General features: G+C 47.6%; 1 protein-coding gene across 5 annotated transcripts in view; it reads left to right on the top strand.

Annotated features, from left to right (window-relative positions):
• Positions 1-25,258, top strand: part of LOC134892263 (dehydrogenase/reductase SDR family member 4-like) — a 95,913-nt gene that overhangs the window by 30,774 nt on the left and 39,881 nt on the right. For all 5 annotated transcript variants that reach the window (XM_063913599.1, XM_063913596.1, XM_063913597.1 and 2 more), the window contains 3 exons: positions 9,391-9,554; positions 17,585-17,762; positions 18,305-18,406. In XM_063913599.1, coding sequence (XP_063769669.1) covers positions 9,415-9,554; positions 17,585-17,762; positions 18,305-18,406 — 420 coding nt within the window. In that variant the 5' untranslated portion in view covers positions 9,391-9,414. The remainder of the gene's footprint in view (positions 1-9,390; positions 9,555-17,584; positions 17,763-18,304; positions 18,407-25,258) is intronic.

The raw sequence follows: 25,258 nt of genomic DNA, 5'->3' as shown, positions 1-25,258 counted from the left end.
AGTGCGGACTTCTTCTGCAATGCTTGTATATAGTTATTGCTTAAATAAGGGTTATGTTCTAGTTGCATCAGGGTTTATCTGATGCTCTATTATTGTTCATACTGTTAACTTGGTAAAGTTATCACAAGTTTTACGGCATGATTGGTGTGGCTGGTATGAGTCTTACCCTGGATTCCCAAAATCCTTTCCTTGTACTGTCAGCTCTTCCGGGCACAGTTTCTCTAACTGAGGTCTGGAGGAGGGACATAGAGGGAGGAGCCAGAGCACACCAGAATCTAAATTCTTTCTTAAAGTGCCCATGTCTTCTGCGGAGCCCGTCTATTCCCCATGGTCCTTACGGAGTCCCCAGCATCCACTACAGACTACGAGAAATAGATTTACCGGTAAGTAAAATCTTATTTTCTCCTAGTCCGTAGAGGATGCTGGGCGCCCATCCCAGCGCGGACTGTTTCTTGCAGTTTGTTTTGATACTTGTTGTTTTCGGTTGCACAAAGGTTGTGTTCAGCTTGTTGCTGTTGTTAGTTCATACTGTTATCTGGTATTCTTGCTAATCCAGTTGTACGGTGTGTTTGTGGTGTGGGCTGGTATGTTTCTCGCCTTAGTTTAACAAAAATCCTTTCCTCAAAATGTCCGTCTCCCCTGGGCACAGTTCCTATTACTGAGGTCTGGAGGAGGGGCATAGAGGGAGGAGCCAGTTCACACCCAGTCAAAGTCTTTTAGTGTGCCCATGTTCCTGCGGATCCCGTCTATACCCCCATGGTCCTTTTGGAGTCCCCAGCATCCTCTACAGACTAGGAGAAAAGGATTTACCGGTAGGTATTAAAATCCTATTTTTTCCCTTTATGGCTCCTCTCCCTGATGTCACATTGAGATCGTACATACCTCAGTTTATTTTTAGGTCACTAAGCTATACAATAGTGAAAACGCCATCCAAATTCATCCAGTAGTATTTGCGTGATGCCGTAACAAACAGACAGGCCAAAGAAATGTCTTCAAACAGTAGTTCATAAATAGCCCCTAGAAGTATATAGCCCCTAGAAGTATAACCGTAACCCTCCCTCCGAAGCCTAAACCTAAGCTTCCCCAACCTCGCAGCTTACCTCTCCGGCAGTACCTCAGTCAGGATCCCGGCTGTCGGTATGTCGACGCCCGCATTTTGATCCTATTCAGGAAGCCAGCATCAGCATTCTGATCTGTGATAGGATTCCGGTGTCAGTATTTCGACAGCCGGGAACCTGTCCGTCGGTATCCTGACCGAAAGCCTACTAGAGGATCCATAGGCAGAATTATAGGGCTCTGAAACTTCAGCTTTTTAAGCAGGAGAACAGGTGTCATGTGGGGATCTGGCAGACAAAACTTTACCTTCATGCAGTACATAGGGGGGAAAAGGGAAAACCTCATTGATATATGACTGATAAGGTTAGTTTTATTTCCTGACAATATTTCATCTTGTGGGATCCAAATCTTGAAAAATGAAGAAGTTTACATCCTGGAATATGATCTGAGTGTCTCTCAGTAACCTTGTAGTAGTGTAGGAGCAGTGTCTCGAGGCCGGGGACACAGCTGCCCACCGAGTGAGCATGTCACCTGGGACTATTGGGCTGAGCAGCTGGAATAGGTAGAGAAAATAATTCTCTTATTAGGGACCTTCAGTGTTCTCAGGGATGTTGTCTCGTCTTATTACCTCATTGTCTGACTGCTGGAAACTGAATACATTATTTATTTTTACATATTCTCAACTTCCAGGTGTTGGGTTTCATTGTAATGCGTATGGTGATCCAGAACTTGTACGTTTTGAAATAAGAAGTGATTTTATGTAAATATATTAAGGCAAATGGTTTATTCACTTTTCACAAGCTCATCACTGTGTGCTGCTAGCTATGCTGAAGTTTCATTACTATATGACAGAAAGCTGCAAGTATTATAGAGAGTACAGAAATTCCCAAAAAGAAACTTATTCAGGCGCTAATAGAGTTCTATAATACCAAGATTGAGCAACTTATAGCTCTTATTATAATTAAAGCTGCAAATAACAGTTCAACCGCATCTGTGTCCACGCAGCTAGATTTAGTTAATGAGATTGGGAGTGAAGTTCTCCCCTATCTCAGAAACTCAAAGTACAAAAAGAACAATGACTGATTGCGCTAATTTGTTCAGGTGCGTTTATAAATGAAAACACTTGCATCAATATATAACCCTTCTGGTTTTATTTATATATATATATATATATATATATATATATATATAAAAATGTAACTATTAAAAGCAACAGTATATGTACCAATGTGAGCTCACTTAATTGTTATACACCTGTTATTACTTTATATATACTATTCTAAAAATGAAACTAAAAAGTCCAATTTAGAGATGAATTGTAAACTCTTATATGAGCAGGCATATAGCACTTCCACACGGACCAATAGTCTCTCCAAATATCTCAGTCTTTTGAGTACAGACACAGTTCAACTTTAAAACATTGTCCCGTATTTTGTAGATATACAGCTTACCGCCGCAGCTGTATAGATAAACGTTCAGGGGTCTCTCGCTGTGCACAGCGGCAAATGACAACCTCCTCACGCTTGTTCTGTGACGGCAGCCGCTGTCAAACTCAACCCGCTCGACGTGCTGGAGCCGCTTGTATGTAGACGTCAGCAAATTGGACTCCCAGCGTTAGCTGGCTCACCGTGTTGGCTCTGGTGCTGGCTCAGCTGGCAAAGCCGGTATCTGGAGTCGCGTTGGCCGTCCTTGGCTCCCAGCAGTGTAGAGCGGATCCAGGTAGGGATATCCGTAGGAATGAACCTAACGCGTTTCGCACCCATGTGCTTTTTCAAAGAGCTTTTTTTAAAAAGCACCTGGGTGCGAAACGCGTTTGAGAATCCTGCTGATCATTCCTACGGATATCCCTACCTGGATCCGCTCTACACTGCTGGGAGCCAAGGACGGCCAACGCGACTCCAGATACCGGCTTTGCCAGCTGAGCCAGCACCAGAGCTAACACGGTGAGCCAGCTAACGCTGGGAGTCCAATTTGCTGACGTCTACATACAAGCGGCTCCAGTACGTCGAGCGGGTTGAGTTTGACAGCGGCTGCCGCCACAGAACAAGCGTGAGGAGGCTGTCATTTGCCGCTGTGCACAGCGAGAGACCCCTAAACGTTTATCTATACAGCCGCGGCGGTAAGCTGTATATCTACAAAATACGGGACAATGTTTTAAAGTTGAACTGTGTCTGTACTCAAAAGACTGAGATATTTGGAGAGACTATTGGTCTGTGTGGAAGTGCTATATGCCTGCTCATATAAGAGTTTACAATTCATCTCTAAATTGGACTTTTCTCTATCGTCCTAGTGGATGCTGGGGTTCCTGAAAGGACCATGGGGAATAGCGGCTCCGCAGGAGACAGGGCACAAAAGTAAAGCTTTCCGATCAGGTGGTGTGCACTGGCTCCTCCCCCTATGACCCTCCTCCAAGCCGGTTAGATTTTTGTGCCCGGCCGAGAAGGGTGCAATCTAGGTGGCTCTCCTAAAGAGCTGCTTAGAAAAGTTTAGCTTAGGTTTTTTATTTTACAGTGAGTCCTGCTGGCAACAGGATCACTGCAACGAGGGACTTAGGGGAGAAGAAGTGAACTCACCTGCGTGCAGGATGGATTGGCTTCTTGGCTACTGGACATCAGCTCCAGAGGGACGATCACAGGTACAGCCTGGATGGTCACCGGAGCCTTGCCGCCGGCCCCCTTGCAGATGCTGAAGTAAGAAGAGGTCCAGAATCGGCGGCAGAAGACTCCTCAGTCTTCTAAAGGTAGCGCACAGCACTGCAGCTGTGCGCCATTTTCCTCTCAGCACACTTCACACGGCAGTCACTGAGGGTGCAGGGCGCTGGGAGGGGGGCGCCCTGGGAGGCAAATGAATACCTATTTTGGCTAAAAATACCTCACATATAGCCTCCGGAGGCTATATGGAGATATTTAACCCCTGCCAGAATCCGTTAAGAGCGGGAGACGAGGCCGCCGAAAAAGGGGCGGGGCCTATCTCCTCAGCACACAGCGCCATTTTCCCTCACAGAAATGCTGGAGGGAAGGCTCCCAGGCTCTCCCCTGCACTGCACTACAGAAACAGGGTTAAAACAGAGAGGGGGGGCACTAATTTGGCGTTAGAAATATATAAAAAAGATGCTATAAGGGAAAACACTTATATAAGGTTGTCCCTATATAATTATAGCGTTTTTGGTGTGTGCTGGTAAACTCTCCCTCTGTCTCTCCAAAGGGCTAGTGGGTCCTGTCCTCTATCAGAGCATTCCCTGTGTGTGTGCTGTGTGTCGGTACGTGTGTGTCGACATGTATGAGGACGATGTTGGTGAGGAGGCGGAGCAATTGCCTGTAATGGTGATGTCACTCTCTAGGGAGTCGACACCGGAATGGATGGCTTATTTAGGGAATTACGTGATAATGTCAACACGCTGCAAGGTCGGTTGACGACATGAGACGGCCGACAAACAATTAGTACCGGTCCAGATCGACACAGACAGGGACACTGAATCCAGTGTCGACGGTGAATAAACAAACGTATTCCTTATTAGGGCCACACGTTAAAGGCAATGAAGGAGGTGTTTCATATTTCTGATACTACAAGTACCACAAAAGAGGGTATTATGTGGGATGTGAAAAAACTACCGTAGTTTTTCCTGAATCAGATAAATTAAATAAAGTGTGTGATGATGCGTGGGTTCCCCCCGATAGAAAATTATGGGCGGTATACCCTTTCCCGCCAGAAGTTAGGGCGCGTTGGGAAACACCCCTTAGGGTGGATAAGGCGCTCACACGCTTATCAAAACAAGTGGCGGTACCGTCTATAGATAGGGCCGTCCTCAAGGACCAGCTGACAGGAGGCTGGAAAATATCATAAAAAGTATATACACACATACTGGTGTTATACTGCGACCAGCGATCGCCTCAGCCTGGATGTGCAGAGCTGGGGTGGCTTGGTCGGATTCCCTGACTAAAAATATTGATACCCTTGACAGGGACAGTATTTTATTGACTATAGAGCATTTAAAGGATGCATTTCTATATATGCGAGATGCACAGAGGGATATTTGCACTCTGGCATCAAGAGTAAATGCGATGTCCATATCTGCCAGAAGATGTTATGGACACGACAGTGGTCAGGTGATGCAGATTCCAAACGGCACAAAGGTGTATTGCCATATAAAGGAAGAGGAGTTATTTGGGGTCGGTCCATCGGACCTGGTGGCCACGGCAACTGCTGGAAAATCCGCCGTTTTTACCCTAAGTCACATCTCTGCAGAAAAAGACACCGTCTTTTCAGCCTCAGTCCTTTCGTCCCTATAAGATCATATCTGCCCAGGGATAGAGGAAAGGGAAGAAGACTGCAGCAGGCAGCCCATTCCCAGGAACAGAAGCGTTCCACCGCTTCTGACAAGTTCTCAGCATGGCGCTGAGACCGTACAGGACCCCTGGATCCTACAAGTAGTATCCCAGGGGTACAGATTGGAATGTCGAGACGTTTCCCCTTCGCAGGCTCCTGAAGTCTGCTTTACCAAGGTCTCCCTCCGACAAGGAGGCAGTATGGGAAAAAATTCACAAGCTGTATTCCCAGCAGGTGATAATTAAATTACCCCTCCTACTACAAGAAAAGGGGTATTATTCCACACTATATTGTGGTACTGAAGCCAGAAGGCTAGGTGAGACTTATTCTAAAAAAATTTTTGAACACTTACAAAGGTTCAAATCAAGATGGAGTCACTCAGAGCAGTGATAACGAACCAGGAAGAAGGGGACTATATAGTGTCCCGGGACATCAGGGATGCTTACCTCTATGTCCCAAATTTGCCCTTCTCACTAAGGGTACCTCAGGTTCGTGGTGCAGAACTGTCACTATCAGTTTCAGACGCTGCCGTTTGGATTGTCCACGGCACCCCGGGTCTTTACCAAGGTAATGGCCGAAATGATGATTCTTCTTCGAAGAAAAGGCGTCTTAATTATCCCTTACTTGGACGATCTCCTGATAAGGGCATAGTCCAGGGAACAGTTGGAGGTCGGAGTAGCACTATCTCGGATACTGCTACAACAGCACGGGTGGATTCTAAATATTCCAAAATCGCAGCTGATCCCGACGACACGTCTGCTGTGCCTAGGGATGATTCTGGACACAGTCCAGAAAAAGGTGTTTCTCCCGGAAGAGAAAGCCAGGGAGTTATCCGAGCTAGTCAGGAACCTCCTAAAAAGATGCATCAGCGGATAACCCTATATCCAAGGACAAGGGTGTCTCTCCTGTGGTGGTTATAGAGTGCTCATCTTCTAGAGGGCCGCAGATTCGGCATTCAGGATTGGATGCTGGTGACCACGGAGCCCAGCCCGAGAGGCTGGGGAGCAGTCACACAAGGAAAAAATTTCCAGGGAGTGTGATCAAGTCTGGAGACTTTTCTCCACATAAATATACTGGAGCTAAGGGTAAATTTATAATGCTCTAAGCTTAGCAAGACCTCTGCTTCAAGGTCAGCCGGTATTGATCCAGTGGGAAAAACATCACGGCAGTCGCCCACGTAAACAGACAGGGCGACACAAGAAGCAGGAGGGCAATGGCAAAAACTGCAAGGACTTTTCGCTGGGCGGAAAATCATGTGATAGCACTGTCAGCAGTGTTTCATCCCGGGAATGGAAACTGGGAAGCAGACTTCCTCAGCAGGCACGACCTCCACCCGGGAGAGTGGAAACTTCATCGGGAAGTTTTTTTCCACATGATTGTAAACCGTTGGGAAATACCAAAGGTGGACATGATGGCGTCCCGTCTGAACAAAAAACGGGACAGGTATTGCGCCAGGTCAAGAGACCCTCAGGCAATAGCTGTGGACGTTCTGGTAACACCGTGGGTGTACCAGTCGGTGTATGTGTTCCCTCCTCTGCTTCTCATACCTAAGGTGCTGAGAATTATAAGACGTAGAGGAGTAAGAACTATACTCATGGCTCCGGATTGGCCAAGAAGGACTTGGTACCCGGAACTTCAAGAGATGCTTACAGAGGTCTTATGGCCTCTGCCGCTAAGAAGGGACTTGCTTCAGCAAGTACCATGTCTGTTCCAAGACTTACCGCAGCTGCGTTTGTTGGCATGGCGGTGGAAAGCCGGATCCTAAGGGAAAAAGGCATTCCGGAAGAGGTCATTCCTACCCTGGTCAAAGCCAGAAAGGAGGTGACCGCACAACATTATCACCACATGTGGCGAAAATATGTTGCGTGGTGTGAGGCCAGGAAGGCCCCACAAAGAAATTTCAACTCGGTCGTTTCCTGCATTTCCTGCAAACAGGAGTGTCTATGGGCCTCAAATTGGGGTCCATTAAGGTTCAAATTTCGGCCCTGTCGATTTTCTTCCAGAAAGAATTGGCTTCAGTTCCTGAAGTCCAGAAGTTTGTCAAGGGAGTATTGCATATACAACCCCCTTTTGTGCCTCCAGTGGCACTGTGGGATCTCAACGTAGTTCTGGGATTCCTCAAATCACATTGGTTTAAAACCAGTCAAATCTGTTGATTTGAAGCATCTCACATGAAAAGTGACCATGCTCTTGGCCCTGGCCTGGACCAGGCGAGTGTCAAATTGGTGGTTTTTTCTCAAAAAAGCCCATATCTGTTTGTCCATTCGGACAGGGCAGAGCTGCGGACTCGTCCCCAGTTCTCTCCCTAAGGTGGTGTCAGTGTTTCACCTGAACCAGCTTATTGTGGTGCCTTGCACCTACTAGGGACTTGGAGGACTCCAAGTTGCTAGATGTTGTCAGGGCCCTGAAAATATGTTCCAGGACGGCTGGAGTCAGGAAAACTGACTTGCTGTTATCCTGTATGCACCCAACAAACTGGGTGCTCTTGCTTCTAAGCAGACTATTGCTAGTTGGATGTGTAATACAATTCAGCTTGCACATTCTGTGGCAGGCCTGCCACAGCCAAAATATGTAAATGCCCATTCCACAAGGAAGGTGGGCTCATCTTGGGCGGCTGCCCGAGGGGTCTCGGCTTTACAACTTTGCCGAGCAGCTACTTGGTCAGGGGCAAACACGTTTGCTAAATTCTACAAATTTGATACCCTGGCTAAGGAGGACCTGGAGTTCTCTCATTCGGTGCTGCAGAGTCATCCGCACTCTCCCGCCCGTTTGGGAGCTTTGGTATAATCCCCATGGTCCTTTCAGGAACCCCAGCATCCACTAGGACGATAGAGAAAATAAGAATTTACTTACCGATAATTCTATTTCTCGGAGTCCGTAGTGGATGCTGGGCGCCCATCCCAAGTGCGGATTATCTGCAATACTTGTACATAGTTACAAAAAATCGGGTTATTATTGTTGTGAGCCATCTTTTCAGAGGCTCCGCTGTTATCATACTGTTAACTGGGTTTAGATCACAAGTTGTATGGTGTGATTGGTGTGGCTGGTATGAGTCTTACCCGGGATTCAAAATTCCTCCCTTATTGTGTACGCTCGTCCGGGCACAGTACCTAACTGGCTTGGAGGAGGGTCATAGGGGGAGGAGCCAGTGCACACCACCTGATCGGAAAGCTTTACTTTTGTGCCCTGTCTCCTGCGGAGCCGCTATTCCCCATGGTCCTTTCAGGAACCCCAGCATCCACTACGGACTCCGAGAAATAGAATTATCGGTAAGTAAATTCTTATTTTTAGTTTCATTTTTAGAATAGTATATATAAAGTAATAACAGGTGTATAACAATTAAGTGAGCTCACATTGGTACATATACTGTTGCTTTTAATAGTTACATTTTTTATATATATTAATAAAACCAGAAGGGTTATATATTGATGCAAGTGTTTTCATTTATAAACGCACCTGAACAAATTAGCGCAATCAGCCATTGTAATTTTTATTATAGAAAGTAGTCTGATTGCCCAGTGGTAGGTGCGGAGATCTGATGCGGGTGTTGCTATGCTTGTGCTGCCTGACAGCTGAAAGTCTGAATCAGTAGAAATAAATACATGTACCACTTTCATACATGTAACCAGCAGATGGCACAAGCCAGTAAATACAGTACAGTTACCAGGAGCCAAATAGATAAAAAAAAAAAAAAAAAAAGCTTTTAAGTTTTATATAGCTATTAACGTTCCTTATGTTTTTGCTTTGTAAGATGTTATATCATATCCTACACTCTAGAACTGATCCACATACATCACCTATAGAATCCGCTTACATTGCATGGTCAGCAGTGACATTAGGGTCATAGCCAACTGCAATAACATAACTGGTCACTGTAACAATAGGCCCCTCATGCTAAATGTAGAGCTCACATCACACATTTGTATTTGTCTGTGTAGATCTGCGTACTGATATGTGCAGTGTACTTTGACCTTTTTACCTATGCTCCTGTCTTCGATTTTGTGTCAGGTGCACAGTCCACTCTCCTCCTCCATGTTTCGCTCGTCCTTGCACCGTTTGCTCTCCACATCTGCCTGTCCTGGAGGATCTTACAGGATGTATAGTTTAAGGGGCGTTCAAACTACCCCGAAACTTCAAGGCAAAGTTGCTCTGGTAACAGCATCAACAGAGGGGTAATTCACATTCTGGCACTTCCTATTCCATTTCATTTGTTTTCTGTTTTTGTGAATGTTAAGCTGTGCACTTGCCATTCGATATATATAATCTTTGCAGAGGCCTTGCCATACTTTTGGAGGCAGGATATAAAGAATGAAAAGAAAAGGTAGGGGTTAGGTTTTTTCATAAATCTCTCTCTCTCTGAGTTAAGCAGCGTTACACTTGGGAATGTCTGGGATGGGGTGCATCCTTAAGGGTGCGGATCATTACATCTATACTAAAAAGGTCTACAGTCAATGGTGGTTGACATGCATTGGGTCGACAGGGTTAAAAGGTTGACATGGAAAAAAAGGTAGACACAGTTTATGTATTTTGTGGGGTGTTTTGTCACTTTTGTGCCACAAAAAAGCCCCTTAAGTGTACCTGATCTTCTCGCACGGCTCGCTATATCGCTTTTACTATTCCCAATCGTAGTCCAAGTGGATGGTAAAGTATAAAAAATGATGATAAAAATACTTGTGTCGACTATATGTGCGTCAACCATTGTCATTGGGGTGGCCAATCCCAAAATCGGGATCTCGGGATTTAGGCCAAAAATCGTCCGGCATTCCAATCCCAGGGATTTTGGGATCAGACGGCCCTTTGTTTTTTTTAATGCCGGGCAGCATTGATCGTCCTCAGGAAGCTCAGGTGCTGCCTGGTGCTCCTTCCGGCTCACCCTGCACAGCCTCACGTGAAGTGAGAGGTCAAGCTGTGCAGCCAGCCATCCATCACTCGCCGCACGGACCTCGCCGAACCCGTAGACAGTGTGCGCAGCTAGCCATCCGTCACCCGACGCACCCGGAGGAAGTGACCCACCCTCCCGTGTAGTACGGTGAGTTATGTGTGAGATGCGGTGGGGCGGCCACACAGGAAACAAACCGATACCCGGGATTGGTCACCCTAATTGTCATGTCAACCTTTTAAACTATCCATCTTTTACATGTCGATCTTTTGACCCTGTCGACCAAATGCATGTCGACCATCAGTGGTCGACCTATTGACTGTAGACCTTTTTAGTGCAGATCTACAGTATACGCCAGATACCCATCCTTAAATTAATAGAGAAAGCAGTGTTCACTCTAGGTGCACAGTGTGAACATGGAGGAGGGCATATTTTAATTTTGAAGGGCAACATTTTAAAGATGATGATTTGCAATTAGGATGCACAACACAATTTATTTATTATTATTATTATTATTATTATTATTATTATTATCCTTTATTTATATGGCGCCACAAGGGATCCGCAGCGCCCATTACACAGTACATAATAAAATGAGCAAACAAGAAAACCGCACTTACAGTACAGGACAAAATAGGACAGGTATAGAAAACCCGGGGTTAGGTGCCATCAAAGGGAGTATGGAGTATAAGATAGTGTAAGTAAGAAAAGGAAAAGCACATGAGGAAAGAGGTCCCTGCTCTTGCGAGCTTACAATGTGACTAGGATGCACAAGGAGACTGTGCTGATTAATTTGATGTGCAACACTTGTATATCTCTGAATCTGTATACGAAGTGCTACAAAGTAGCAGCCGCAGCTTTTTTCCAATAGAAGTTCTGTTCTGCGCCATATACAGTCTCAGTCTCATACAATGGGCCTAATTCAGAGTTGATAGTAGCCGTGAAAAATTTTGCACTGCTATGATCAGTTACTCTGACATGCGGGGGGACGCCCAGCATGTCAGGTCCTACCCCGCCGCACAAGTACAAAAGCATTGCACAGCGGTGATGCTTTTGTACTTGAAGAGTAGCTCCCTACCAGCGCAGCTCCTGCGCGCTGGTAGCGAGCTACTCGTCACTGCGTGTGACGTCGCGCATCTGCCGCGGCTCGCCCCCCGCACGGTGCAGGCACACCTGCGTTGCCCGGACCATGCCCCTAAAACAGCGGGCATATGCCGCCGGCCCGCCCAGCGACCGCCTCTGCCTGTCAATCAGGCAGAGGCGGTGGCAGGGCTGAGACGGCTGTCTGGCATGCGCCGGCGCATGCGCAGTTCAGACCTGATCGGCTGCTGTGCGAAAACGCTCAGCAGCGATCAGGTCTGAATTAGGACCAATATGCAAGCAATGCATTGCAATGTGACTAAGACACATTTTCAACAAAAAAAAGGCAGGCGACGCTAGCAGAGTTTCATGGGACCTGGTGGCCCGCATCTCGCGCTGCATGGCATATTGAGGTGAGATGTATGAAAGCTTTGCATATAAATATGCTAATGTATGCGAAGTGTTTGGTATACTAATATTTGATGCTATTAGGCTATTCAACATGTAGTAGAAAATATAATGTTAGTGAATGAATGCTGGGAAACTTGAGCTGGTATAAGATTATAGTTAGTAAGCATTCTTTGTACCTTTTAATGCTGTCACTTTACCTGTATGGAAATTTAAAATTGAGACAAGGCAAAATAAAGTCAAAGCCTCTTTCTCTGACGTCCTAGTGGATGCTGGGACTCAGTAAGGACCATGGGGATATAGCGGCTCCGCAGGAGACAGGGCACAAAATAAAAGCTTAAGGATCAGGTGGTGTGCACTGGCTCCTCCCCCTATGACCCTCCTCCAAGCCTCAGTTAGATTTTTGTGCCCGGCCGAGAAGGGTGCAATCTAGGTGGCTCTCCTGAGCTGCTTAGAATAAAAGTTTAGTTAGGTTTTTTTATTTTCAGTGAGTCCTGCTGGCAACAGGCTCACTGCATCGTGGGACTAAGGGGAGAAGAAACGGACTCACCTGAGTGCAGAGTGGATCGGGTTTCTTAGGCTACTGGACACTAGCTCCAGAGGGACGATCACAGGTTCAGCCTGGATGGGTCACCGGAGCCGCGCCGCCGTCCCCCTTACAGAGCCAGAAGAGACGAAGAGGTCCGGTGAAATCGGCGGCAGAAGACATCCTGTCTTCAGACTAAGGTAGCGCACAGCACCGCAGCTGTGCGCCATTGCTCTCAGCACACTTCACACTCCGGTCACTGAGGGTGCAGGGCGCTGGGGGGGGAGCGCCCTGAGACGCAATATAACAGAATACCTTAGGTGGCAAAACAGAATACATCACATATAGCTCCTGGGCTATATGGATGTATTTTAATCCCCTGCCATTTTACACAAAAAAGCGGGAGATAAGGACGTCGTGAAGGGGCGGAGCCTATCTCCTCAGCACACAAGCGCCATTTTCCCTCACAGCTCCGCTGGAAGGACGGCTCCCTGACTCTCCCCTGCAGTCCTGCTTCAGAATCAGGGTAAAAAAGAGAAGGGGGGGCATTGTTGGCAGCAAATAACAATAATTAACAGCAGCTATAAGGGAATAACACTTATATAAGGTTATCCCTGTATATATATATAGCGCTGGGTGTGTGCTGGCAGACTCTCCCTCTGTCTCTCCAAAGGGCTAAGTGGGGTCCTGTCCTCTATCAGAGCATTCCCGGTGTGTGTGTGTGCTGTGTGTCGGTACGCGTGTGTCGACATGTATGAGGAGGAAAATTATGTGGAGGCGGAGCAGTTGCCTGCGTTGGTGATGTCACCCCCTAGGGAGTCGACACCTGACTGGATGATTGTATTTAAACAATTAAGTGATAATGTCAGCAATTTGCAAAAAACTGTTGACGACATGAGACAGCCGGCAAATCAGTTAGTGCCTGTCCAGGCGTCTCAGACACCGTCAGGGGCGCTAAAACGCCCGTTACCTCAGTGGGTCGACACAGACCCTGACACAGATACTGAGTCTAGTGTCGACGGTGACGAGACAAACGTAATGTCCAGTAGGGCCACACGTTACATGATCACGGCAATGAAAGAGGCATTGAACCTTTCTGACACTACAAGTACCACAAAGAAGGGTATTATGTGGGGTGAGAAAAAACTACCAATATTTTTTCCTGAGTCAGAGGAAATAAATGAGGTGTGTGAAAAAGCGTGGGTTTCTCCCGATAAAAAACAGCTAATTTCTAATGATACGGCTACCCTCAAAGAACCAGCTGATAGAAGGCTGGAAAATATCCTAAAAAGTATATACACACATACTGGTGTTATACTGCGACCAGCAATCGCCTCAGCCTGGATGTGCAGTGCTGGAGTCGCATGGTCGGATTCCCTGACTGAGAATATTGATACCCTGGATAGGGACAATATTTTGTTAACTATAGAACATTTAAAGGATGCATTATTATATATGCGTGATGCACAGAGGGATATTTGCACCCCGGCATCAAGAGTAAGTGCTATGTCCATCTCTGCCAGAAGAGCGTTGTGGACGCGACAGTGGTCAGGGGATGCGGATTCCAAACGGCACATGGAAGTATTGCCGTATAAAGGGGAGGAGTTATTTGGGGCTGGTCTATCGGACCTGGTGGCCACGGCAACGGCTGGAAAATCCACCTTTTTACCCCAGGTCACTCCACATCAGCAGAAAAAGACACCGTCTTTTCAATCTCAGTCCTTTCGTTCCCATAAGTACAAGCGAGCAAAAGGCCACTCCTTTCTGCCCCGGGGCAGAGGCAGAGGAAAAAGACTGCACCATGCAGCCGCTTCCCAAGAGCAGAAGCCCTCCCCTGCTTCTGCCAAGTCTTCAGCATGACGCTGGGGCTTTACAAGCAGACTCAGATATGGTGGGGGCCCGTCTCAAAAATTTCAACGCGCAGTGGGCTCACTCGCAAGTGGATCCCTGGATTCTACAGGTAGTATCGCAGGGGTACAAACTGGAATTCGAGGCGTTTCCCCCTCATCGTTTCCTGAAGTCTGCTTTACCAAAGTCTCCCTCCGACAGGGAGGCAGTTCTAGAAGCCATTCACAAGCTGTATTCCCAGCAGGTGATAATCAAGGTACCCCTCCTGCAACAAGGAAAGGGGTATTATTCCACGCTGTTTGTGGTACCGAAGCCGGACGGCTCGGTGAGACCAATTTTAAATCTGAAATCCTTGAACACTTACATAAAAAGGTTCAAATTCAAGATGGAGTCACTCAGAGCAGTGATAGCGAACCTGGAAGAAGGGGACTATATGGTGTCTCTGGACATCAAAGATGCTTATCTCCACGTCCCGATATACCCTTCTCACCAAGGGTACCTCAGGTTTGTAGTACTAAACTGTCATTATCAGTTTCAGACGCTGCCGTTTGGATTGTCCACGGCACCTCGGGTCTTTACCAAGGTAATGGCCGAAATGATGATTCTTCTACGAAGAAAAGGCATTTCAATTATCCCTTACTTGGACGATCTCCTGATAAGGGCAAGATCCAGGGAACAGTTAGAAGTCGGAGTAGTACTATCTCAGGTAGTGTTACGTCAGCACGGGTGGATTCTAAATATTCCAAAATCGCAGCTGATTCCAACGACACGTCTACTGTTCCTAGGAATGATTCTGGACACAGTCCAGAAGAAGGTGTTTCTCCCGGAGGAGAAGGCCAGGGAGTTATCCGAGCTAGTCAGGAACCTCCTAAAACCAGGACAGGTCTCAGTGCATCAGTGCACGAGGGTCCTGGGGAAAATGGTGGCTTCTTACGAAGCGATTCCATTCGGAAGATTCCATGCAAGAACATTTCAGTGGGATCTACTGGACAAATGGTCCGGATCGCATCTGCAGATGCATCAGCGGATAACCCTGTCGCCAAGGACAAGGGTGTCCCTCCTGTGGTGGCTGCAGAGTGCTCATCTACTAGAGGGCCGCAGATTTGGCATTCAGGATTGGATCCTGGTAACCACGGATGCCAGCCTGAGAGGCTGGGGAGCAGTCACACAGGGAAGGAATTTCCAGGGCCTGTGGTCAAGCTTGGAAACGTCTCTTCATATAAACATTCTGGAACTAAGGGCCATTTACAATGCCCTAAGTCAAGCAAAACCTCTGCTTCAGGGTCAGGCGGTGTTGATCCAATCGGACAACATCACGTCAGTCGCCCACGTAAACAGACAGGGCGGCACGAGAAGCAGGAGGGCAATGGCAGAAGCTGCAAGGATTCTTCGCTGGGCGGAAAATCATGTGATAGCACTGTCAGCAGTATTCATTCCGGGAGTGGACAACTGGGAAGCAGACTTCCTCAGCAGACACGACCTTCACCCGGGAGAGTGGGGACTTCACCCAGAAGTCTTCCACCTGATTGTAAACCGTTGGGAAAAACCAAAGGTGGACATGATGGCGTCACGTCTAAACAAAAAACTGGACAGATATTGCGCCAGGTCAAGGGACCCTCAGGCAATAGCAGTGGACGCTCTGGTAACGCCGTGGGTGTACCAGTCAGTGTATGTGTTCCCTCCTCTGCCTCTCATACCAAAAGTACTGAGAATCATAAGAAGGAGAGGAGTAAGAACTATACTCGTGGTTCCGGATTGGCCAAGACGGACTTGGTACCCGGAACTTCAAGAGATGCTCACGGACGAACCGTGGCCTCTACCTCTAAGAAAGGACCTGCTACTGCAGGGGCCTTGTCTGTTCCAAGACTTACCGCGGCTGCGTTTGACGGCATGGCGGTTGAACGCCGGATCCTGAGGGAAAAAGGCATTCCAGAAGAAGTCATCCCTACTCTGGTCAAAGCCAGGAAGGACGTAACCGCAAAACATTATCACCGCATTTGGCGTAAATATGTTGCGTGGTGTGAGGCCAAGAAGGCCCCTACAGAGGAATTTCAACTGGGTCGTTTCCTTCATTTCCTGCAAACAGGACTGTCTATGGGCCTAAAATTAGGGTCCATTAAGGTTCAAATTTCGGCCCTGTCGATTTTCTTCCAGAAAGAACTGGCTTCAGTACCTGAAGTTCAGACATTTGTAAAAGGGGTGCTGCACATACAGCCTCCTTTTGTGCCTCCAGTGGCACCTTGGGATCTCAATGTGGTGTTGAGTTTTCTAAAGTCACATTGGTTTGAACCACTTTCCACTGTGGACTTAAAATATCTCACATGGAAGGTGTCGATGCTGTTAGCCTTGGCTTCAGCCAGGCGTGTGTCAGAATTGGCGGCTTTATCATAAAAAAGCCCTTACTTGATATTTCATTCTGACAGGGCGGAATTGAGGACTCGTCCTCAATTTCTACCTAAGGTGGTTTCTGCATTTCACATGAACCAACCTATTGTGGTACCTGCGGCTACCAGGGACTTAGAGGACTCTAAGTTGCTTGACGTTGTCAGGGCCTTGAAAATATATGTTTCCAGGACGGCTGGAGTCAGAAAATCTGACTCGCTGTTTATCCTGTATGCACCCAACAAGCTGGGTGCTCCTGCTTCTAAGCAGACGATTGCTCGTTGGATTTGTAGTACAATTCAGCTTGCACATTCTGTGGCAGGATTGCCACAGCCAAAATCAGTAAAAGCCCATTCCACAAGGAAGGTGGGCTCATCTTGGGCGGCTGCCCGAGGGGTCTCGGCTTTACAACTTTGCCGAGCAGCTACTTGGTCAGGGGCAAACACGTTTGCTAAATTCTACAAATTTGATACCCTGGCTGAGGAGGACCTGGAGTTCTCTCATTCGGTGCTGCAGAGTCATCCGCACTCTCCCGCCCGTTTGGGAGCTTTGGTATAATCCCCATGGTCCTTACGGAGTCCCAGCATCCACTAGGACGTCAGAGAAAATAAGATTTTACTTACCGATAAATCTATTTCTCGTAGTCCGTAGTGGATGCTGGGCGCCCATCCCTAGTGCGGATTGTCTGCAATACTTGTATATAGTTATTGTTACAAAAATTCGGGTTATTATTGTTGTGAGCCATCTTTTCAGAGGCTCCTTTGCGTTTATCATACTGTTAACTGGGTTCAGATCACAAGTTGTACGGTGTGATTGGTGTGGCTGGTATGAGTCTTACCCGGGATTCAATATCCTTCCTTATTATGTACGCTCGTCCGGGCACAGTATCCTAACTGAGGCTTGGAGGAGGGTCATAGGGGGAGGAGCCAGTGCACACCACCTGATCCTTAAGCTTTTATTTTGTGCCCTGTCTCCTGCGGAGCCGCTATATCCCCATGGTCCTTACGGAGTCCCAGCATCCACTACGGACTACGAGAAATAGATTTATCGGTAAGTAAAATCTTATTTTTTTTCCACAGGATCGGCCTGGCTATTGCCCGGAAACTTGCTCAAGATGGAGCACGGGTTCTTCTGAGTAGCCGGAAGCAACAAAATGTGGATAATGCGGTGCGAGAACTAAAAGAAGAAGGACTGGATGTTGACGGGACAGTATGTCATGTGGGGAAAAGCGAGGACAGAGAAAGACTAGTAAATACGGTGAGATCTTCATTCAAAGCTTACACACTAGATTGATTTTAGGATGATTGGCCGTCACTCTAGCGTGTACCCACCCTTACTTTAATCTGTACTTTCCCCAATAACCCAATAGATCATGTTTTTAGGACTTTCCTTTGTAAGAACATTAGTTTGCATGGGCTGTGGTTGGCATTTGTGGAGAAGACTATAAAGGCGGTTTTCAATTCTTTTCACCCGCTTCCACATCCATTCTGTTTCTGCTGACGGGTATGGTATCATCATTTCAGCAGCGAGGCGCCCTAACCCTTTACGCAACTAAATCTGACAAATCAGGAGACAGGTTGTTGTCTTATTGCTTATAGAGCAATAAGAGATCATTGGGGGATGATTATGACTTTGTTGCAGAGGGTAAGGGGTTAATTTTGATGGAGATACTTAAACATAAGAGGGGTCAGTGATGGTGATTGAAAACAGATATATGGTGGTAGTAAAGAGAAGAGAAGTGATTGGTTACACGGTAGGTTTGTTTTCCATATTCCCATAAGTGTGATGGTATTTTCCAGGCTGTGCAGAAATTTGGAGGAGTTGATATCCTTGTTTCTAATGCTGCAGTAAACCCATTTGCTGGGAACATTTTGGACTCCACTGAAGAGGTCTGGGATAAGGTACGTCTAGCAATAACAAGCTTTTCTTTGAAAGCAAATACTTACATGCACTACTCTTTATGTAAAATTATTATTTTTATTGTTGTGGAAGACCACGCTGGACAGTGGGGAAAACAGGGCCATACAAGTTAGACATGTAGTTTAGTGTCTTGGGTGCATTTTAGGTAAAAGAAAAGTGCGTATTATAGCAGTATTTTGAAGATGAACTCGTCTGAGCTGGGAGAGAGACTAAATGTGTGACACCAAAGCAGCGGGTTTGGGAGGCTGAGGAAATTGGACGCCTACTCTGCTGTATAGCAATGCAGCGGCACATCAGGCATAGGTGGTCATTCCGAGTTGATCGCTAGCTGCATTCGTTGGCTGTACAGCGCTGAGGCAAAAAAAGGCACTACTGCGCGTGCGTATGCGGCGCAATGTGCACGTGCGAAGTAATATTACAACGAACGATGTAGTTTCACACAGGGTCAAGCGAAGCTTTTCAGTCGCACTGGTGGCCGCAGAGTGATTGACATGAAGTGGGAATTTCTGGGTGTCAACTGACCGTTTTCAGGGAGTGTTCGGAAAAACGCAGGCGTGGCAGAAAAAACGCAGGCATGGCTGGGCGAACGCAGGGCGTGTTTGTGACGTCAAAACAGGAACTGAACAGTCTGAAGTGATCGCAAGCGCTGAGTAGGTTTTGCGCTACTCTGAATCTGCACAAAAAAAAAATTGTAGCCGCTCTGCGATCCTTTCGTTCGCACTTCTGCTAAGCTAAAATACACTCCCAGTGGGCGGCGGCATAGCGTTTGCACGGTTGCTAAAAACTGCTAGCGAGCGATCAACTCTGAATGACCACCATAGAGAGACAGAGACTGCAGCTGCTTGGTGGCTGGATCCACCCCTGATTCTGCTCAGCTGTAACTAGGGATGTGCCATTGCCCAGGATTTAGGGCCCTAAGACGGCATTGTTGCAGCTCTATGTGCCGCATTTGGCATGTGGGGTGCCTGGAGCAGGAACCTGCAGACAGTAGCACTGCTGCAGAGTTTGGAAGCTGTGTACATGCAGCCTGTAGAGCCATAGAGCATCCTTGGCATGACCTCCTGTGTTTTGAGGCGGAGCCGGCACAGGGTGGCATAAAGCCCTGCTCCGGCGATGCCTGCTCTGCCTTCAGACTTTTCTCATTTTGTAGCTTACTAGGCACTGCATTCCCTCTTGTGAGGAACTACTTTATTGCTAAAAAGGCAACCTTAAGTAGTTGTCTTTCCCTCAGTAAGCATATAATACTACAGCATTAGACAGATAAACTTTTTAAAAGTGTTTGATGACAGCACAAGTGTGCCAACATAAACAGAAATAACAATTTGCAATTGTGAAACCTTTTGGTGAAACAGAGACATAAAGGGGCATATTTATTGATTTTCTCCCTGGGTAACTTTTGTAGAAAGTAGCCTATAGGCTACAATAGCTAATGCCATCTTCAGCATCCTATTCCAAAGCTTGGTAAATTTCTACATAAATGCGGCTGCCATAAAACCCTGTGAGGGCTGCTTGTGTGACCAAAAAATGGAGACTGCAGCAGATGTCTCCAGAATCTTCTGCGTCCCCCAGTACATACATTCGGGGGATACTTACTATTTCTCTATCGTCCTAGTGGATGCTGGGGTTCCTGAAAAGGACCATGGGGAATAGCGGCTCCGCAGGAGACAGGGCACAAAAAGTAAAGCTTTATGATCAGGTGGTGTGTACTGGCTCCTCCCCCTATGACCCTCCTCCAAGCCTCAGTTAGGTTTTTGTGCCCATCCGAGAAGGGTGCAATCTAGGTGGCTCTCCTAAAGAGCTGCTTAGAAAAGTTTAGCTTAGGTTTTTTATTTTACAGTGAGTCCTGCTGGCAACAGGATCACTGCAACGAGGGACTTAGGGGAGAAGAAGTGAACTCACCTGCGTGCAGGATGGATTGGCTTCTTTGGCTACTGGACATTAGCTCCAGAGGGACGATCACAGGTACAGCCTGGATGGTCACCGGAGCCTCGCCGCCGGCCCCCTTGCAGATGCTGAAAAGAGAAGAAGGTCCAGAATCGGCGGCAGAAGACTCCTCAGTCTTCTTAAGGTAGCGCACAGCACTGCAGCTGTGCGCCATTGCTCTCAGCACACTTCACACGGCAGTCACTGAGGGTGCAGGGCGCTGGGGCGCCCTGGGAAGCAATGTAAACCTATTTTTTGGCATAAAATACCTCACATATAGCCTCCGGGGGCTATATGGAGATATTTAACCCCTGCCAGAATCCGTTAAAGAGCGGGAGACGAGCCCGCCGAAAAAGGGGCGGGGCCTATCTCCTCAGCACACAGCGCCATTTTCCTCACACAGCTCCGCTGGTCAGGAAGGCTCCCAGGCTCTCCCCTGCACTGCACTACAGAAACAGGGTAAAACAAGAGAGGGGGGGCAAAATTGTGGCAAAATTATATATATTAAAGCAGCTATATAGGGAGCACTTATTATAAGGCTATCCCTGTCATATATAGCGCTTTTGGTGTGTGCTGGCAAACTCTCCCTCTGTCTCCCCAAAGGGCTAGTGGGGTCCTGTCTTCTTTAAGAGCATTCCCTGTGTGTCTGCTGTGTGTCGGTACGTGTGTGTCGACATGTATGAGGACGATATTGGTGTGGAGGCGGAGCAATTGCCAAATATGGGGATGTCACCCCCTAGGGAGTCGACACCAGAATGGATGGCTTTATTTATGGAATTACGGGATAGTGTCAACACGCTAAAGCAGTCGTTTGACGACATGAGACGGCCGGACAATCAATCAGCACCTGTCCAGGCGCCTCAAACACCGTCAGGGGCTGTAAAACACCCGTTACCTCAGTCGGTCGACACGGACCCAGACACAGGCACTGATTCCAGTGGCGACGGTGACGAATCAACCGTATTTTCCAGTAGGGCCACACGTTATATGATTTTGGCAATGAAGGAGGCGTTACATATTGCTGATACTACAGGTACCACAAAACAGGGTATTATGTGGGGTGTGAAAAAACTACCTATAGTTTTTCCTGAATCAGATGAATTAAATGAGGTGTGTGATGAAGCGTGGGTTGCCCCCGATAAAAAACTGCTAATTTCAAAGAAGTTATTGGCTTTATACCCTTTCCCGCCAGAGGTTAGGGCGCGCTGGGAAACACCTCCTAGGGTGGACAAGGCGCTCACACGCTTATCAAAACAAGTGGCGTTACCCTCTCCTGAGACGGCCGCACTTAAAGATCCAGCAGATAGGAGGATGGAAAATATCCAAAAAAGTATATACACACATACAGGTGTTATACTACGACCAGCTATAGCGACAGCCTGGATGTGCAGTGCTGGGGTAGCTTGGTCAGAGTCCCTGATTGAAAATATTGATACCCTGGATAGGGACAATGTTTTACTGTCTTTAGAGCAAATAAAGGATGCGTTTCTTTATATGCGTGATGCACAGAGGGATATTTGCACACTGGCATCACGGGTAAGTGCTATGTCCATTTCGGCCAGAAGAAGTTTATGGACGCGACAGTGGTCAGGTGATGCGGACTCAAAACGGCATATGGAAGTTTTGCCGTATAAAGGGGAGGAGTTATTTGGTGTTGGTCTATCGGATTTGGTGGCCACGGCTACAGCCGGGAAATCCACCTTTTTACCTCAAGTCACTCCCCAACAGAAAAAGACACCGACTTTTCAGCCGCAGCCCTTTCGTTCCTTTAAAAACAAGAGAGCAAAGGGATATTCATATCTGCCACGAGGCAGAGGAAAGGGGAAGAGACTGCAACAGGCAGCTCCTTCCCAGGAACAGAAGCCCTCCCCCGCTTCTACAAAAGCCTCAGCATGACGCTGGGGCTTCTCAAGCGGACTCGGGGGCGGTGAGGGGTCGTCTCAAGAATTTCAGCGCGCAGTGGGCTCACTCGCAGGTGGATCCCTGGATCCTGCAGATAATATCTCAGGGTTACAGGTTGGAACTAGAGACGTCTCCACCTCGCCGTTTCCTGAAGTCTGCTTTACCAACGTCCCCCTCCGACAGGGTGACGGTCTTGGAAGCCATTCACAAGCTGTACTCTCAGCAGGTGATAGTCAAGGTACCCCTTTTACAACAAGGAAAGGGGTATTATTCCACTCTATTTGTGGTACCGAAGCCGGATGGCTCGGTAAGACCTATTCTAAATCTGAAATCCTTGAACCTGTACATAAAAAAGTTCAAGTTCAAGATGGAGTCACTCAGAGCGGTGATAGCGAACCTGGAAGAAGGGGACTTTATGGTATCCTTGGACATCAAGGATGCGTATCTCCACGTTCCAATTTACCCCTCACACCAGGGGTACCTCAGGTTCGTCGTACAGAACTGTCACTATCAGTTTCAGACGCTGCCGTTTGGATTGTCCACGGCACCTCGGGTCTTTACCAAGGTAATGGCCGAGATGATGATTCTTCTTCGAAGAAAAGGCGTATTAATTATCCCATACTTGGACGATCTCCTAATAAGGGCAAGGTCCAGAGAACAGCTAGAGATGGGACTAGCACTGTCTCAAGAAGTGCTAAAGCAGCACGGGTGGATTCTGAATATTCCAAAATCCCAGTTAATTCCGACAACACGTCTGCTGTTCTTAGGGATGATTCTGGACACGGTTCAGAAAAAGGTTTTTCTCCCGGAGGAAAAAGCCAAGGAGTTATCCGAACTTGTCAGGAACCTCCTAAAACCAGGAAAGGTGTCTGTACATCAATGCACAAGAGTCCTGGGAAAAATGGTGGCTTCTTACGAAGCAATTCCATTCGGCAGATTCCACGCAAGAGTTTTCCAGAGGGATCTGCTGGACAAATGGTCAGGGTCGCATCTTCAGATGCACCAGCGGATAACCCTGTCTCCAAGGACAAGGGTATCTCTTCTGTGGTGGTTGCAGAGTGCTCATCTATTGGAGGGCCGCAGATTCGGCATACAGGATTGGATCCTGGTGACCACGGACGCCAGCCTGAGAGGCTGGGGAGCAGTCACACAAGGAAGAAACTTCCAGGGCGTGTGGTCGAGCCTGGAAACGTCTCTTCACATAAACATTCTGGAACTAAGAGCAATCTACAATGCTCTAAGCCAGGCAGAACCTCTGCTTCAAGGAAAACCGGTGTTGATCCAGTCGGACAACATCACGGCAGTCGCCCATGTAAACAGACAGGGCGGCACAAGAAGCAGGAGTGCAATGGCAGAAGCTGCAAGGATTCTTCGCTGGGCGGAGAATCATGTGATAGCACTGTCAGCAGTGTTCATCCCGGGAGTGGACAACTGGGAAGCAGACTTCCTCAGCAGACACGACCTTCACCCGGGAGAGTGGGGACTTCATCCAGAAGTTTTCCACATGCTTGTAACCCGTTGGGAAAGACCAATGGTGGACATGATGGCGTCTCGCCTCAACAAAAAACTGGACAGGTATTGCGCCAGGTCAAGAGATCCGCAGGCAATAGCTGTGGACGCGCTGGTAACGCCTTGGGTGTACCAGTCGGTGTATGTGTTTCCTCCTCTGCCTCTCATACCAAAAGTATTGAGAATTATACGGCAAAGAGGCGTAAGAACGATACTAGTGGCTCCGGATTGGCCAAGAAGGACTTGGTACCCGGAACTTCAAGAGATGATCACGGAGGATCCGTGGCCTCTACCTCTGAGAAGGGACCTGCTTCAGCAGGGTCCCTGTCTGTTTCAAGACTTACCGCGGCTGCGTTTGACGGCATGGCGGTTGAACGCCGGATCCTAAAGGGAAAAGGCATTCCGGAAGAAGTCATTCCTACCTTGATTAAAGCAAGGAAGGAAGTAACCGCGCAACATTATCACCGCATTTGGCGAAAATATGTTGCGTGGTGCGAGGATCGGAGTGCTCCGACGGAGGAATTTCAACTGGGTCGATTCCTACATTTCCTGCAATCAGGATTGTCTATGGGTCTCAAATTGGGATCTATTAAGGTTCAAATTTCGGCCCTGTCGATTTTCTTCCAGAAGAAATATCTCACATGGAAAGTGACCATGCTACTAGCCCTGGCTTCGGCCAGGAGAGTGTCAGAACTGGCAGCTTTATCTTACAAAAGCCCATATCTGATTTTCCATTCGGACAGGGCAGAACTGCGGACTCGTCCGCATTTTCTCCCTAAGGTGGTGTCAGCATTTCATCTGAACCAGCCTATTGTAGTGCCTGCGGCTACAAGCGACTTGGAGGACTCCAAGTTGTTGGACGTTGTCAGAGCTTTAAAAATATACATTTCAAGGACAGCTGGAGTCAGGAAATCTGACTCACTGTTTATACTATATGCTCCCAACAAGTTGGGCGCTCCTGCGTCTAAGCAGACTATTGCGCGCTGGATTTGTAGTACGATTCAGCTTGCACATTCTGTGGCAGGCCTGCCACAGCCAAAATCGGTAAATGCCCACTCCACAAGGAAGGTGGGTTCTTCTTGGGCGGCTGCCCGAGGAGTCTCGGCATTACAACTCTGCCGAGCGGCTACGTGGTCGGGGGAGAACACGTTTGTAAAATTCTACAAATTTGATACCCTGGCTAAGGAGGACCTGGAGTTCTCTCATTCGGTGCTGCAGAGTCATCCGCACTCTCCCGCCCGTTTGGGAGCTTTGGTATAATCCCCATGGTCCTTTTCAGGAACCCCAGCATCCACTAGGACGATAGAGAAAATAAGAATTTACTTACCGATAATTCTATTTCTCGGAGTCCGTAGTGGATGCTGGGCGCCCATCCCAAGTGCGGATTATCTGCAATAATTGTACATAGTTATTGTTACCTAAATCGGGTTATTGTTGTAGGGAGCCATCTTTCAGAGGCTCCTCTGTTATCATACTGTTAACTGGGTTTAGATCACAGG

Source organism: Pseudophryne corroboree, chromosome 1 (assembly GCF_028390025.1).
Source record: "Pseudophryne corroboree isolate aPseCor3 chromosome 1, aPseCor3.hap2, whole genome shotgun sequence".
Taxonomy (NCBI): Eukaryota; Metazoa; Chordata; class Amphibia; order Anura; family Myobatrachidae; genus Pseudophryne; species Pseudophryne corroboree.
This window is presented reverse-complemented; position numbering and strand designations above follow the sequence as displayed.